This window comes from Phalaenopsis equestris, unplaced genomic scaffold (assembly GCF_001263595.1).
Source record: "Phalaenopsis equestris unplaced genomic scaffold, ASM126359v1 Scaffold001123, whole genome shotgun sequence".
NCBI lineage: Eukaryota > Viridiplantae > Streptophyta > Magnoliopsida > Asparagales > Orchidaceae > Phalaenopsis > Phalaenopsis equestris.
Window position 1 is genome coordinate 50,731 of NW_018165562.1, and position 14,902 is coordinate 65,632.

The following is a 14,902-nucleotide window of genomic DNA, read 5'->3' on the forward strand; positions in this document are numbered from 1 at the left end:
AATTGTTTAAAAAATGACTACTCTAAAATTGATAATGTTGAACAAAGTTAAAATAAGGCGGATTTTGGTGCTATCAAATATCAACCAATGTTGTCAAAAGCATTTCTAGAGCACCTTTCCATTGTGTGGCTCTTTTAGTGGCAAACACTAACATTTTGCTCTGTTGTGACACACAGACCTAATGAAGTATGACAAGGCGAGCTTGCCATAATACTCTTGTGACTCATCATGTGACTGTTATGCATGCTCATTTTAGATGTTGGTGCTATAATAATGCTGTTATGCATGCACATTTTAGACGTTGGTGCTATAATAATGCTCTTGATTCATAGCTACCCTGTCAGTTTTCCCCCAAAAAATCCGGCACACACATCACATAATGACACAACTTGAAATGCATAACTCATGGCTTTTTTGGTTTCAGTCGCTCTGTTTTTTTTTTTTTAAAGCATTTGGTTCTTAGGTTTCTCTCAATTTTTTGGAACATGTACATGCATACCACTCAATTCTTATGTACTTGTATATCTAACACCTAATATTCAATTTTTACATACATGCCACCTTCCCTGTGCATGAAAAGATGTATTAAAAAGTTAAATGATGGTATTTTTGATATGATATGAAAGATTTGGGTGGTATACTTGTAAAAATTAAAGTTTAGGTATTAGATATGTAAATGCATAAGAATTGGGTGGTATGTATGTAAAGGCGCCTATTTTTATCCTCTATCTTTCACTATGCCAGCATAAAAAGTTGGCTTCTTGACTCACCCGTAGAAGCAATTCTAGCTTAGTCTATGCAAGATAATAACTCTCAATCGCATCAGGTTTTGTCAAGTATACGTTCTTCACAGTAGTCTTTATATGCTTAATTCTCTGTTCAGTGTCTTTAGATCACTGGATTCTTTGGCTTCAATTTGAAATTTGGATTTTTTATTGACTTCATTTTGGTATTATTAAAGTATGACACTAAATAGGACACAGTGGAGGCATAAGATTCATGTATCCGACTCCACTTAGTGGGATAAAGGCTTTTCTGTTGTTGTTGTTGACTTCATTTTGGAATTATCGTTGACATCTCTATTCCATTGATTGTTTGAGTGTCTCTTTGTGGTGCTTTACCGATTTTATTGTTGTTGTGATTTGGCCGTTTAACATGTCCTAAAATTTTTGGGTGTATGGCTCTCAATCTTATGGGATTTTGTTGATTGTTAAGTGTCTACAGTTCTTTATATATTCAATTATTTTTTCCTTTAGCATTAGAATCACTACATTCTTTAACTTTAATTTTAAAATTTGATTCTCAACTTTTCATTGACCTGATTATTAGCATAGCAAACATATTCACTCCTTTAATTGTTTGAGTGTTTCTTTGTTGTGCTTTGTGACTTTTTAGTATTTTTGATTTTGTCATTTAACATATCAGTATGATGCTTTTCATTATTTATTTGAAATTTTTTATGCGTAACTTTTTATTTCCTTGTTTAATTATTGAATATTTAGGTTGAGGTTTTGTTTAGTAATTATTGAATATTTTCGTTGTAGGTTCTGTTTAGTAATTCTCTAATTATATACTTCCTATTAATGTTAATTTGATCTTCTAATAAATTTTAGGATGCTTAATCCAAAAAATAAATAAATTTTACTTTTCTTTTAGGGGCATTCACATACATACTACATAATTCTTATGTATTTAATACGAAACTCTCATACATTCACATACATACCACATAATTCTTATGTATTTAATACGAAACTCTCATATTTACATGCATTCCACTTGAAATGCATAGGTTTTATCACACCTAGGTGTTATATTTGTAAGTATCAAACTTCGAGTGTTAGATATGTAAATACATTAAAATTGTTTGGAATGTATGTAAATTTACCTATCTTCTTTAACAATGTCTGTGCGTACAGGAAGAAAATTTCTTACATGGAAATATACACATCTTGTTGGTGCAAATAAAGAGGCTAAGCGTAAGTGTATTTCATGTGAAAATATTACAAACATGTTTTTCTTGAGCTATGGAGCATTGGGCAAGGATAGTGGAAGAGAGATATGGTGTTTAAGAATGCTCCAATGAAGTGAAAAGAAAAATTATTTGGTTATCAACCCAATGTAAATGCAGCAAAACAGATTATATATATAGATGAAAATAACATCAATGTTAGCCAGGATGATGAAATGTTAATTAATGCTTCGAGGTATTACAGCCAAGATGTTGGTATATATAAAATAGATAGCACAAGTTCCAAAGAACCAAAAGAAGTACTGTGAATAATAATACTTCTAGCCACGCAAAAGAAACTAGTACAAGCAAGATGAGAATATTGGGGAAGTTTTTATTTCAATTATTGACCTTAATTACGCTTTAAATTTATTATTATTCGATTCTTAATCCTTAGATCATTTTTTTTCATATGTAAATTATTTTTGTATTGGATTTGATATGAAGCTTATTGTTTAGATTTGTTTTTGAAGGACATTGGAAAGTCACTGGCTGTTAGAGGAACTTTAAACAGGGTTATAGAGTCATGCTTTATTTATTAGCATGGACTTGTACTTGACAGTTTGAGAGAATTACTAATGAAAAAAATAAGACCTTTTTATTGAATTTCATATGTTGCTCGTTGTTTAGATTTTGATATCGGAGGATATTTAAAAGATAACTACTATTAGAGGAACTCTTATAAGGATATAGAAGTCTAAGGTTTCAGTTATAATCATAGACTTGCAACGAGCAATTAACTCAATTTCCCAATGCATTTTTGTCTTTTTTCAGATTTCTTAAGCAAAATATAAGGATTGTGTTTGTTTATATGATTGAATAAGTTAACATTTGCTTGCAATTAATTATTTAGGAAAGAGGGCATTTGAGGCTATTCCTGTTACCTCCTTTGGAACAACATCTATTTGCATTAAACTCGAGCATCCCCTTGGTGAAGGTTCTTTGCTTTCGGGATGGTAATTGTAACCTACAATGGGATACCTATCCGAGGCCATTTGTAGAGCCAAAGATGTGATTGCATATTTTTTTTAAGGAAATTCACGTACTTACAACAAAATTCTTATGTATTTACATATCTAACACCTAAATTCTGATATTTACACTTATAACTTTTTGGTGTCATAAACCTATGCATGAAGAGGTGTATTTCGTGGCTTTAAAAAGATAGTGATGTTGATATTTTGATATGATGTTAAAGATTTGAGTGGCATGCATGTAAATATGAATGTTTAAGTGTTAGATATGTATATACATAAGAATTATGTGTTATGTATGTAAATGCGCCTTTCTTTTAATGGAAATACATACTTGAGAATATTTGATATCATTTTTGAAAGTCTAAAGGATTAAATGGAGAGTTTCATGGATAGTTTCTATCTATAAATCTATAAAATCAGTGTCATGGATAGTTTTTATCCATAACTGTTAAAGAGCGTGATATCATTGATATAGAGCTACATAAAGCGTAATGTAGCCGTAAATCTCTTTAGAAAAGAGAATTCCATGATATATCGTAATTTTTTTTTTATTTAAGTGAACTAACTATTACAATCATAATGCAAGGTTTATGCCATTTTGTTTACTCTTTATCTTTTTTGTGGGAGATTTTTGACTTACGAGCAACTCATTTGTGGGAGTTAGCTGGAATAGTATTTTGTGTCTGTCATGCAGTTCTTATGAATGAGTAGAATTATGTTATCTTTGAATAATTAAAGTCATCCAATATAAGGAAAGTAAATATTTAGTTCAAGTTAAATGTCTTAAGGATGAAAATTAAATTGTACTTTTCTTAGATGAAGATATTCAACATAGTTGGGCGAGAATACAATCTCTAAATATTGTAAATAATAACACATTTTTTAATTTGACAGCCGCATTAGTAAAATAGAAGTTGAAAAAGCTTTAAAAGAATGAAGTGTGAAAAATTAGTAGGATCAAATAATATTCCAATAGAAGTGGAAATGTTTAAGAAATTTGAATATTTTTTTGGCTCACTAAACTTTTTAAAATTATTTTAAAAACTAAAAAATATGTCTGATGAGTGAAGAAAGAGTCTATTTGTTATTTTTTTTAGGAATAAAGGGGTTGCACAAGAATGCGTAAATTATAGATGAATTATTTTAGTGTGTCATATGAAAGTTATGGGAGAGAATAATTGAACATAGGTTTCCACATGATGCAAAAATTTCTCAAAATCAGTTTGGATTCATGTTGCCCAAGTCTATCATGGAAGTTATATATTTATTGAGAGGTATGATGGAGAAGTATAGAGAGATTAAGGAGGATCTACATATGATTCAAAAAAGCTTATGATAAGGTTCCAAGAGAAGTACTTTGGAGGGTTCTAGAAAAAAAATGTGTTGTTATTGCTTATATTCAAGTCATTAAATATATATATAATATAGTTGTTACTTGTGTTCAAACAAAAGGATGATTAACCTAGTATTTTTCTATGTTAGTTTGGATGACATGAGAGGTCAGCTTGAAGCCCATATTTTTTTTTCTTTATTTATGGATGTTCTTACTGGACATTTATCGGTGGATGTATAGAGAGATTAAGGAGGATCTACATAGGATTTAAAAAAGAGAGTTCTAGAAAAGAAAGGCGTTGATATTGCTTATATTCAAGTCATTAAAGATATGTATAATATAGTTGTTACTTGTGTTCAAACAAAAGGATGATTAACCTAGTATTTTTCTATGTTAGTTTGGATGACATTAGATGTCAGCTTTAAGCCCATATTTTTTTTCTTTATTTATGGATGTTCTTACTGGACATTTGTCGGTGAATGTAGCTTGGTGTATGTTTTTCTTTGATGATATTCTTCTTGTGGATAAGACTAGAGCGAGAGTTCAGGAAATAACTTAGTTTGTGGAGGTTAACTTTAAATCTTAAGGCTTTAGAAGACTTCATTCGAGTAGATCTAAAACTGAATACATGGATTGTAATTTTATTAATAGTAGATCTAGTGGCAGGGTTGTAACAATTGTTGCCAAACTATTCAAAGGAATGAATATTTTAGATATCTCGGGTCAATTGTTCAAAGTGATGGTGATATAGATGAGGTTGTTATTAGTAGAATTAAAGTTGGTTGGTTGAAGTGGAGGAATGCTTTGGGCGTATTGTGTGATAGAAAATGATTGCTTAGACTGAAAGAAAAATTTTATAAGATGGTGGTGAGATCTGCCATACTCTATGACGCCGATTGTTGGCCTTTAAAAGAGAAGTATAAGACTAAGTTAAGTGTTGCTGAGATTAACATGCTTAGGTGGATGAGTGGCTTTACACTTGGAGACAAAATGCGAAATGAATATGTACATGATAGAGTTGGTGTAGCTCCAGTGGCGGACAAAATTTGAGAGATCGTTTTAGATGATTTGATAAATTAAACGTCGACCATCTGAGGATCCGGTTAGGAGAATAGATGTTCTTGATTTGACTTATGTTAAGAAAGGCAGAGGTGGACCTTGAAAGACTCGGGCATATTGTATAAAAATTGATCTTGATTTATTAGAATTAAATAAAAATATGACACTCAATAGGACACGATGGAGAAAAAGGATTCATGTAGTTGACCCCACTTAGTGGGGTAATGGTTTGTTCTTGTTGTTGTTGTTGTATCTTTTTCTTAAAATAAAAAATAATAATAAATAAACAATTCTGATATAAAAATATTGAAAAGAAAAAAGAATCTCATTAATATTTCAATTATAAATGGCATACACGCGGTCCAATGCTTTTCTCCCATAAACTCCAATCTCCACTTCTGTGAGCTCCATGTGTCTCTCCTTAGTTTGTTTAACAATGGCAAAGTTGAAAGGGACCGGATAACTAAAACCATTCGATTTGAGAGCACTCTGAAAGTGATTTTATCGATCAACGGCTGCAACTGATTTTTTTAAATACAATTTTTATTTAAATAATGTAAAAAGTTATCATAGATTAACATTTTTTCTATATATCCATTGTTTTTTGTGTTTTTATTAATTAGATTCAAAAATATATTATGTTATTTAATTATGACAATAGTATCACATGTAAAAATCTTAATTTTTATTTTAAAGACATTTAGTTTTTTCATCGTGAGATTTTATCTTTCAAATGGCTGTGTGCTTGATTTAGTGTTATTGCATTTGTGCTAAGGTTTTAGTCGTGGTACAGTCATATTTGGTCTGCTGCACATTGTGCTGCAATTCTGTATTTGACTATTTCTGTTTTTCCCCAGTAATGCCAGTTTTCAGCTTCCACAATTTCTTAATACTCGGATTATGGAAGATGACGAGGGAAGTGCCTCCGATGAAAAAGATTTTGAGGCCGTTACACCCGATAGGAATGCTGAAGACTCTGAAAAGGGAACAACTCCAAAGTCCGCCGAAAAGCATCGTCTCGTGTTAGAAGATGTTGATGGAGAGCTCGAGATGGAGGATGTCGCACCACCTTGTGGACACGAAGCAAGCCAATCTACATGTCATAATAAAGGAGATGAAATTTTGAGTAATTGCAGTCATAATTGTGAGCAAAACAATTTATTATCTTTTGCACCTCCGCTTCCAGAGGAACGACCGCCATCACCCCCTCCTTTGCCATCTTCTCCGCCCCCAATGCCTCCCGCTTGTTCCGGCCAAACTCCTCACTCTTTAGCTGGCTTAACTGCTGCCGCGGATAACACTGATTTTGGTGCCAGTTATGTAAGTTCAGTTAGTTGATGAATCTTTTGCCTTTTGCCATCAAATAATTGGAATTTCGACATTCGTACCGCGTAATTCCTATTTATTTTCTATGTAACACCTATAATTCAATTTCTACATTCATACCACCTCACCTATGCATGAAAAAGTGTATTTCATTTTTTAGAAGTTAAAATGGTAGCATCTTTGATGTGAGATGAAATATTTGGGTGGTGTAAATGTAAAAAGGAAAGTTTAGGTGTTTAGATATGTAAATTAGTAGGAATTGTTTGATGTGAATTGTGAATTCTGCCTACTGATTTTGATTTAATATACTACATGCAGACTCCTCAAAATCAATTTTTGAGACCAGTCAATCAGCAACCAAACGGTCTGCTTTGCAGCTCGTCTTTGCCGGAGTCTGCCGCCTTCTATTCCCAAGGATATGTTGGCCATCCACAACCGATGCCACAACTTGTTTCTTCTTCAACTTCTTCAGGCTCATTTAGCAATCTCGGTGGTTCTCAGCCTGCCATCCCTGTTGGAAATAAGCTTTATCATTTGCAGCCACCTCCTCATGTAGTCTCGAATCAGTTTTCATACATTCAAGCTCAGCCGCAGCACAGACCACAAGCTCCAGCCAATCAACCTTCTTACTCGGATAGGTTTCATAATCCACACGATAATCAAAGAGGTTTGGGCCAGGTTGATGTTCCTGATAGAAGTGCATTTTATCCGCCTGCCTATGCAGGTACTACATGAATATCACATGCTGATTCTATTTTTCCCGTTTGCGCTTAAATTTGGCTTCATTTTGCTTCTATTTCTTCGTGCATGGGAAAAAAAGGTGGTTGTTCTCTTTTTTGGCTTATTAAATAGCACATGTTCTATTCGTTCAAAGAGAGCCGGACACAGGCAAATTTTCTTTTAGCGCAATTTATAACTGCACAAATAAACTTTTATTTGATTATGCTCGGCTCATTTTAGCTAAAATGAATTAAATAATTTAAAAAGAGTAAAAGCCCAAAATAGTCTCCAAACTATTAAGAAGTGTCCAATTTAGTCTCAGAGTTTTAGAATGCTCCAGTTTAGTCCTCGACTATTAAAAATTGCTTAAAATTAGTATTAAATCATATTTTCTATTAAATTTAACGGTGACACGCATGAATTGAAGTGTATTTTCGTTATTATGTAATTATTTAAAATTTATGTGATTTGCATATAAATCTCTTTTTTATTTATTGTTAAAGAATTATAAATTTTAATTTACATTATATAATCTCTTCACAAGAGTCATCATTTCTTTTTCAAATAAATTTTTTTGATATAATCAATAATTATGCAAGAAAAACTCACTTAATCTGAAATTATATGAATTAGTCGATTTCAATTGAATTTTTTATTTTAATATTATTTATTAGAGAATGTATTTTAAAATAGTTAAAATTAAATTGAAAAACTAATGAATGAATTTATTTTACGTTTAAACCATTATGTATGTGAATAATAAAATTATGTGATTGATGACAGACCACTAATCTTTTTATATATAAACATAAGTTTGTCTATTCAAATGGTGATTCAACAAATAATTTTATTTGAAAAAAATGATGACTGTTCTTAAGAGATTTATATACAAATCATATAAATTTTGAATAATTTCAAAAAAAGATAAAAATATCCTTCAATTCATATAGACTGCCTTTAAATTTAATGGAAAGTATGATTTAGGTCCAATTTGAAGCAACTTTTAATTGTGTGAGACTAAATTGGAGCATTCTAAAACTCTAGGACTAAATTAGACAATTCTTAATTGTTTTTGGACTATTTAGGGGTTTTACTTAATTTTAAAATAATTATAATTATAATTTTTTTATGACATTTTTTTAAAAAAAGCATCATTTATTAATTTTTAATTTATTTGAACTAATTTTAGCTAAAGCGAACAAAAAAATTTGCATCGAGCTGAATACGAACATTATTCATGAGCCATTTTAAACAAGAGCTGATTTCAAACGGAAAATAATTCACGAACAAACATTGGGCTCGCTAAAGATCTGCTTGTTTACACCCGTAGTGCTGATAGAACCACTTTTGTTCAGGTCCCATGGGATTGACACCTGAAAAGGTGGAACCTCCACCGCCTGCTCCTCCTTCATTATATGGCCCTCACCTGGATCCACCAGCTGCTCAATGTCAAGACTGGTTTTATGCTCCCAGAACATCTAGTTATCCTCTATCTGCTTCAAGGCAATCATTGGAAAACTCAGTTTCAGGTGAATTTAATTGGAACTAGTTTTTGCATTTTAGATAGTTTTTTAGTGTGGTTATACCTAGTTGAGTGTGCTACTCATCTTTATTTAAATTTTTTTGTCTTTACAGCACCAGCTTATTGGAGAGGAAGATGACTAGGTTGCAATATCATGATCTGGTACTTCATTTGCTATGTTTCGCTGTTGTTGCTGTTTTCTAACGAGTAGATTGTCAAAATGGTTGTTGGAATTTTGTTGGGATTTGATTTAATCCCTCCCTCGACTCACCAACTGAATATTTTTGGGTACTAGAATTTATTTTTGGAGCATTTACATACATATCATCTAATTCTTATCTATTTACATATCTGATACCTGAACTTTGTACATTTGTATCTCCAAAATCTTTCAGATCACATCAACAGTATCACTCATTTAACTTTTTAAAAGTGAAATACATCTTTCCATGCAAAGGTAAAGGTGGCATGCATTTAAAATTTGAAATCCAGGTGTTGCACATGTAAATATTTTGGATTTGAGTGGTGTGTATGTAAATCTTCTTTTATTGTTTTGTTGGATGAAAATTTATGTAGACAAGTTTTTTATGTTGACATTTTGAACCTTTCATGATAAATAGCTCAAAATTTCTTCATGAAGAACATCTTGAACCATCTAGCACTTATCATCTAAAGAAATGGCAGGATCAAATTAGTTTCAATTTGTAGAGATAATGATTCAAATTTTTGATACCAAGTGTCAGAATAATCCATTGACTCTTTGGAGGGTATTATTTTATCCCCATACTCCATTAAAATGTCAGTATGAACTGAAATAGTCTACCCAAAAGACTATATGACCCCCAATTTAATATGACATTTTTATAAACTTTGATTTTATCCCCATACTCCATTAAAATGTCAGTATGAGCTGAAATAGTCTACCCAAAAGACTATATGAGCCCCAATTTAATATGACATTTTTATAAACTTTGGGGCTAAAATAGCTCCATATAAATCGTCAGCGGACTATTTTGGCACTACTCAGATATTAAAATGTCTAGCAACTATTTTCATAACTGAGATCATTTTAGTCTATTTTCTAACCTCTTCTAACCTTTGATGTGCCAGAATTTGATACTTCCCTGGGCATTTTTCCTGGGGGGTGGAAGCCTTCTTCTTCTCCATCTTCTGCAAAAGAGGCAAAAACTCTGCAACAGATGAAGAAAGAGAGATGCAACCAGAGCATCATCACACTGTACATATGTATTTTACCCTTATTCTCCAGTAAGTCCAAATTAATGTCAATTTTCATTGAGGCTCTCTCTGTATCATTTCTGTAGACTTTTCTCTGGTAGTATGATCCATCTGATTCAGATTCAGTTTTTCCCAGTCCTCTGTTGCCTTATTTATTTGTTAGCTTAAAGGGTATATATATAAATATATAGTTATATCTATATTTGTTGTCAATGTAGAATATTTATTCCCTTCACTCAGAAGACAAGCAGAACCCCTTTTCCCTACCTTGGTTCTTTTATTTTTGTAGCCATCAAAATACAATTCTTTTTGTATGTGTAATTGGTGTTTTAGTTTTGAACCATTTCTTTTCAATAAAAATGAATCTGAAAAGATTTTCTGCACTTTTGTGTGTTCTTTTCTCTTTGACTTTTATTTTTTAAATTATTCTGTATTTACACATCTCACCCCTACATTTTCATATTTGCATGTATGACAGTTTGATGTTTTAAATATATACATGAAAATGTGTTTCACTTTTGAAAAGTTATACTAGTTCTCTTTTTGATGTGATGTTAATGATTTGAGTGTTATGTGTAAATATGAAAAGTTTAGGTCTGAGATATATAAATACATAGGAATTGTGTGCTATGTATATAAATGCTCCTAGTTTTTTTTTTCATAGTTATGCATCATAAAACCTTTTGAAAACTAAGAGAAACTTGTCAAGTAACAATATGATCATTTGGATTGCAATCAAAGTGAGTTGAACCAAAAATGTTAATAATTAATACAAGTAATCTCTTATTAGGATGCTACTTCTTTGTCATATCAGCCTTAATAGAGTATTAGGGTCTGTTAGGGGCAGCAACAACATATTAAAAAATAATTGTGAAACTGTTAAAAAGTATTTGATGTTCAAAAAGTTGTGGTGGTTATTATAATTTTTTTTTGGAGAGAATGTCAAACCGCATCTCAAAAGTTGTCACGTACCTAGCCAGAACCAGCGGAAAAATGCGGATTTCAGTGGTAGTTTTTGAAAATATTTTAAAATGCAGTTAACCCGAATATACAAAATTGCAACTTTTTTCTCCGTTACTGTACTGCCGCCCCAAACGGACTCTTAATTTGAAGTCATATTTGAGTTTTATATTAAATTTTAATCAAGCTTTATTAGTAAGCAGTTCTTGAATTTTAAATATTACTATTCATAATAAAATGTAAAAAGCAAAAAATTATTCAATATTTTTTATTTATTTAGCAACTAAGTATGTAAATAATTGTTTAAATTTGTTTGATTAGTACTGAGTTGAAGCATAAATAGCTTGTCGAGCATATTACTTTTTTTGCAGCACTAATGATTATTATTTGTGAAGCAAAACTATCTCATCTCCTCAAGGTGGATAGGGTCATTGAGCACTCTCCACTTATCATCTTAATTTTAGTAAATTGAAACTCTTAACTTAAAGATGTTACACATCTTTCTTAAGTAAGGTATGCTCATCAAAGTATTCTTCTTTTTATTTGTTGACTTCAATGATTTTAATTGAAAATGTATCAACATAACTAGAAGTGGGTAACAAATATGAACATTAAAGTAGGTGTTTATGCTAGATATAAGCCAAGGTCATCATAATAAGGCCTGTTAAAGAGTGGAGCCCGAGCGAGCTCAGGCCGCGCTCGTGTTCAGCTCGTTCGAAATTGACTTGTGTTTGAAATGACTCGTGAACAATTTGTTCATGTTCGGCTTGAAAAACTTATTCATGTTTGTGTTCGGCTTGATAGAATATAAAATTACTATAATTATTAATTTTTTTAAATAAAATTAAAATTATAATTTTTATAAAAAAACTTGTTTATATAAAAATTAATTAATTATAATTTATAATATTTAATTTTATGAATTTTTATTATATTTATTTTTTATTTATTTTCGAGACAATTCAAGCTGAACACGAGCGAACAAACTTTTGTTCGTGTTCATCTTGTTTACATTTCGAGATGAAAAATTTGTTCGTGTTCAACTCGTTAACGAACGAGCTAAACACCAGCTGTTTGCGAACAACGAGCCAAATTGATAGCCTAATCATAAGGGGTAGCTCACATAAATGAAAAGGAGAGATCTATCTTCATGTTTAAGATAGATGAGGAATTAGAGATATGTTATTGGAGTATGACCAATAACATAACTCTTTCATATCAAATAAAAAAAATATCACCATTTTAATTCTTAAAAAATCCTAGAGATATATATATATATATATATATATCAAACATAAAACATCACCACTATATATATTCAAACAAAAACAAATCATAAATACTCTAAAAAATGCAAACATCGATTCAATAATCCCCACAAATCAAAACCTCATTACATGTAAAAATGACCAATCATCACCAGTAATCCAATCAAATTACAAAACAAACCTCCCCCCATCTTTATTCCTCAACCATAAAACACAAATGAATCACTCATCATCCCCATCATCATCCTCCCCATCACCCTCATCATCATCCTCCCCATCATCCCCATCATCATCCGAAAGATGAGCTAACCAGCAGTTCCCATGAAGATGCCCATTCACGCACACAAAATACTCCAACCGCCCCGAATGAGCTCCCAACCGCCGCGCCGCCGCACGGGGCACAAGCCGCGCCGCTGTCATACTCCACACCCGCGCCCCACAATACGGACACCGCACCCTCTGCTCCAGCTCCACGTGTCTTCCTATCAAATAAGCCCGCGTTTTCGATCTCATAAACCCCCTGAACACCCCCCGATACGCACCCAAATCCTCGCCCGCCTCCCCCCCTTCGTACACGTGCTCGCACGGATCGCTCACGTACAGCAGATCACCAGCGCACCGCCGCGACAGGAAGCTCGCTCCGGAGGTCTTGGAGAATCTGGACACTCCGGCGAAGTGGCCCGGGAGTGGGTGCGGGAGGGGAAAATGGCGGCTGTCACTCTCGCTTGACCGGGTGGTGTGCCGGAAGTCAGCGCCGCCAGCATGCGCGGAGCTCGCGAGACGCAGACTTCTCTCCAGAGCACGCGGTTCGCCACCGCCCGCAGCCGCCGGCTGACTCTCGCCGCCACGCAGACCACTTGTGGGTCCCAGTTCAGCCTCCCGAAAACCAGGATTAGAATCCTCTCGTCCATTATGCCCCTGTTGACTTCCTCCTCCCCCGCTCCCCCCCCCCGCGCAGCCGCCCCCCCCCGCCGCCGCCTGTGCTGCTCGGTTCCATTTGCCGGGGAGAGATCGCTGTCGGGGACGGCGGGAGCATGGTAGAGATATAAGTAGTTAGAGTTTCCGTTTGTGGGGCCCACGAGAGAGTGACACGTGGCGGGGAATGGGAGGATCTCCGGCGGGTGACGTCGTGCGGGATCGGGACACGAGTCATGACTGGACACGTGTCGGGATCGATGGTGGACAACACACGTGTCGGTGGAGGGTGAGTCTTTGTTTGGAAATATGCGGGGAGGATGCGTGGCGCGTTTTGGTTGGGTTGGGGACACGTGTCGTCGGATCTGGTCCTGTTCGGGAATATAGTTTTCGGGGTGCGGATAATGTGTGACGTGTGAGCATCTGAATCATACACGTAGGATGTTTATTTTTTTTAATTTTTTATAATTTATTTTTTTTTTCTGTTTTTTTTAATATGGTGGAGATCGGTTTGGGATATGAATGGGCCCGCACGGATGAATCTATAGGGAAGCGTTCGTACTTTTGTGTCCACGTCAGCTACCAACCTTTTTCTTAGAGGAATAAAATTTATATCATATTTGAAATATAAATATTCTTTCCGAACAACTCAACGTTCGGATGCTCAACCACCGGCTGTCATATTGACATTCATATGATTGGCGGACGAAGTTAGGCGTGTAAACGAGCCGAACACGAGTCGTTTATATTTCGAGCTCAAAAAGTGTGTTTGTGTTCGACTCGTTTGTTTGGCGTGTAGCGTGCCGAATATGTGCAGTTCACGAACAAAGAGTCGTTTTGACAACCTTAATCACGTAACCATAAGATGTTAATGATTGGACAAGATTTAATATCATTTGAATCTAAATTAATATTTTTTATTTTAGTTTCTTAATTAATACTTTTAATTGATTATAAATCTTTGTAACATTGTAGTCAGTTAGACCATTTAAAAATAATACTCATTATGTATATAATTATTAAAGATATATATATAATTGATTAGTAGTATTTCAAGTCAAAACGAGCTGAACACGAACGAACAAATATTTATTCGTGTAGTTTGTATTCGACTCGTTAACTTAGCGAACTTCTTAACGAGCCAAACACGAGCTGTTCACGAACAACGAGCGATTTTGACAGCCCTAAGTAATAGTCAATGTAAAATCTTTTTGTCAAAAAAAATTATTACATGAATTTTTTAAATTATTGTGTAAATAATGGAAGACCCGGACCCCACTTAATATCATATATAAAACATATTATTATTATTAATTTTTTGAAATTGAAAACATATTTAAGCTTTTACTTTTATCGTATTTAAATGTCATAATATTTTTTTTTAATTTAATTAATAAAACCACATAAAATATTAATTTTTATTTTAATAAAATTTATCTTAAAATAATATTTGGAGCCTTTTTTTTTAAGATAGATCAGTTGCTGCCGTAAATGAATAAAATAATTGTCAGTAGGGCTGTCAAAATGGCTCGTTGTTCGCAAACAGCTCGTGTTTGGCTCCGTTAATTTTTTTCC

At 33.3% G+C, this 14,902-nt stretch overlaps 2 protein-coding genes across 2 annotated transcripts in view; one reads left to right on the plus strand and one right to left on the minus strand.

Moving 5' to 3' along the window:
* The window catches only part of LOC110033282 (protein HUA2-LIKE 3-like), a 44,795-nt gene extending 34,329 nt beyond the window's left edge, over positions 1-10,466 (plus strand). The window contains exons 8-12 of the mRNA XM_020737208.1: positions 6,238-6,700; positions 7,025-7,430; positions 8,782-8,955; positions 9,062-9,110; positions 10,059-10,466. Of these exons, the coding sequence (XP_020592867.1) occupies positions 6,238-6,700; positions 7,025-7,430; positions 8,782-8,955; positions 9,062-9,087 (1,069 nt within the window). The 3' untranslated portion in view covers positions 9,088-9,110; positions 10,059-10,466. The remainder of the gene's footprint in view (positions 1-6,237; positions 6,701-7,024; positions 7,431-8,781; positions 8,956-9,061; positions 9,111-10,058) is intronic.
* A 2,060-nt stretch (positions 10,467-12,526) lies between these two features.
* LOC110033281 (EID1-like F-box protein 3) overlaps positions 12,527-14,902 on the minus strand; it is a 4,709-nt gene continuing 2,333 nt past the window's right edge. The window contains 2 exon segments of the mRNA XM_020737207.1: positions 12,527-13,101; positions 13,104-13,698. Of these exon segments, the coding sequence (XP_020592866.1) occupies positions 12,635-13,101; positions 13,104-13,698 (1,062 nt within the window). The 3' untranslated portion in view covers positions 12,527-12,634.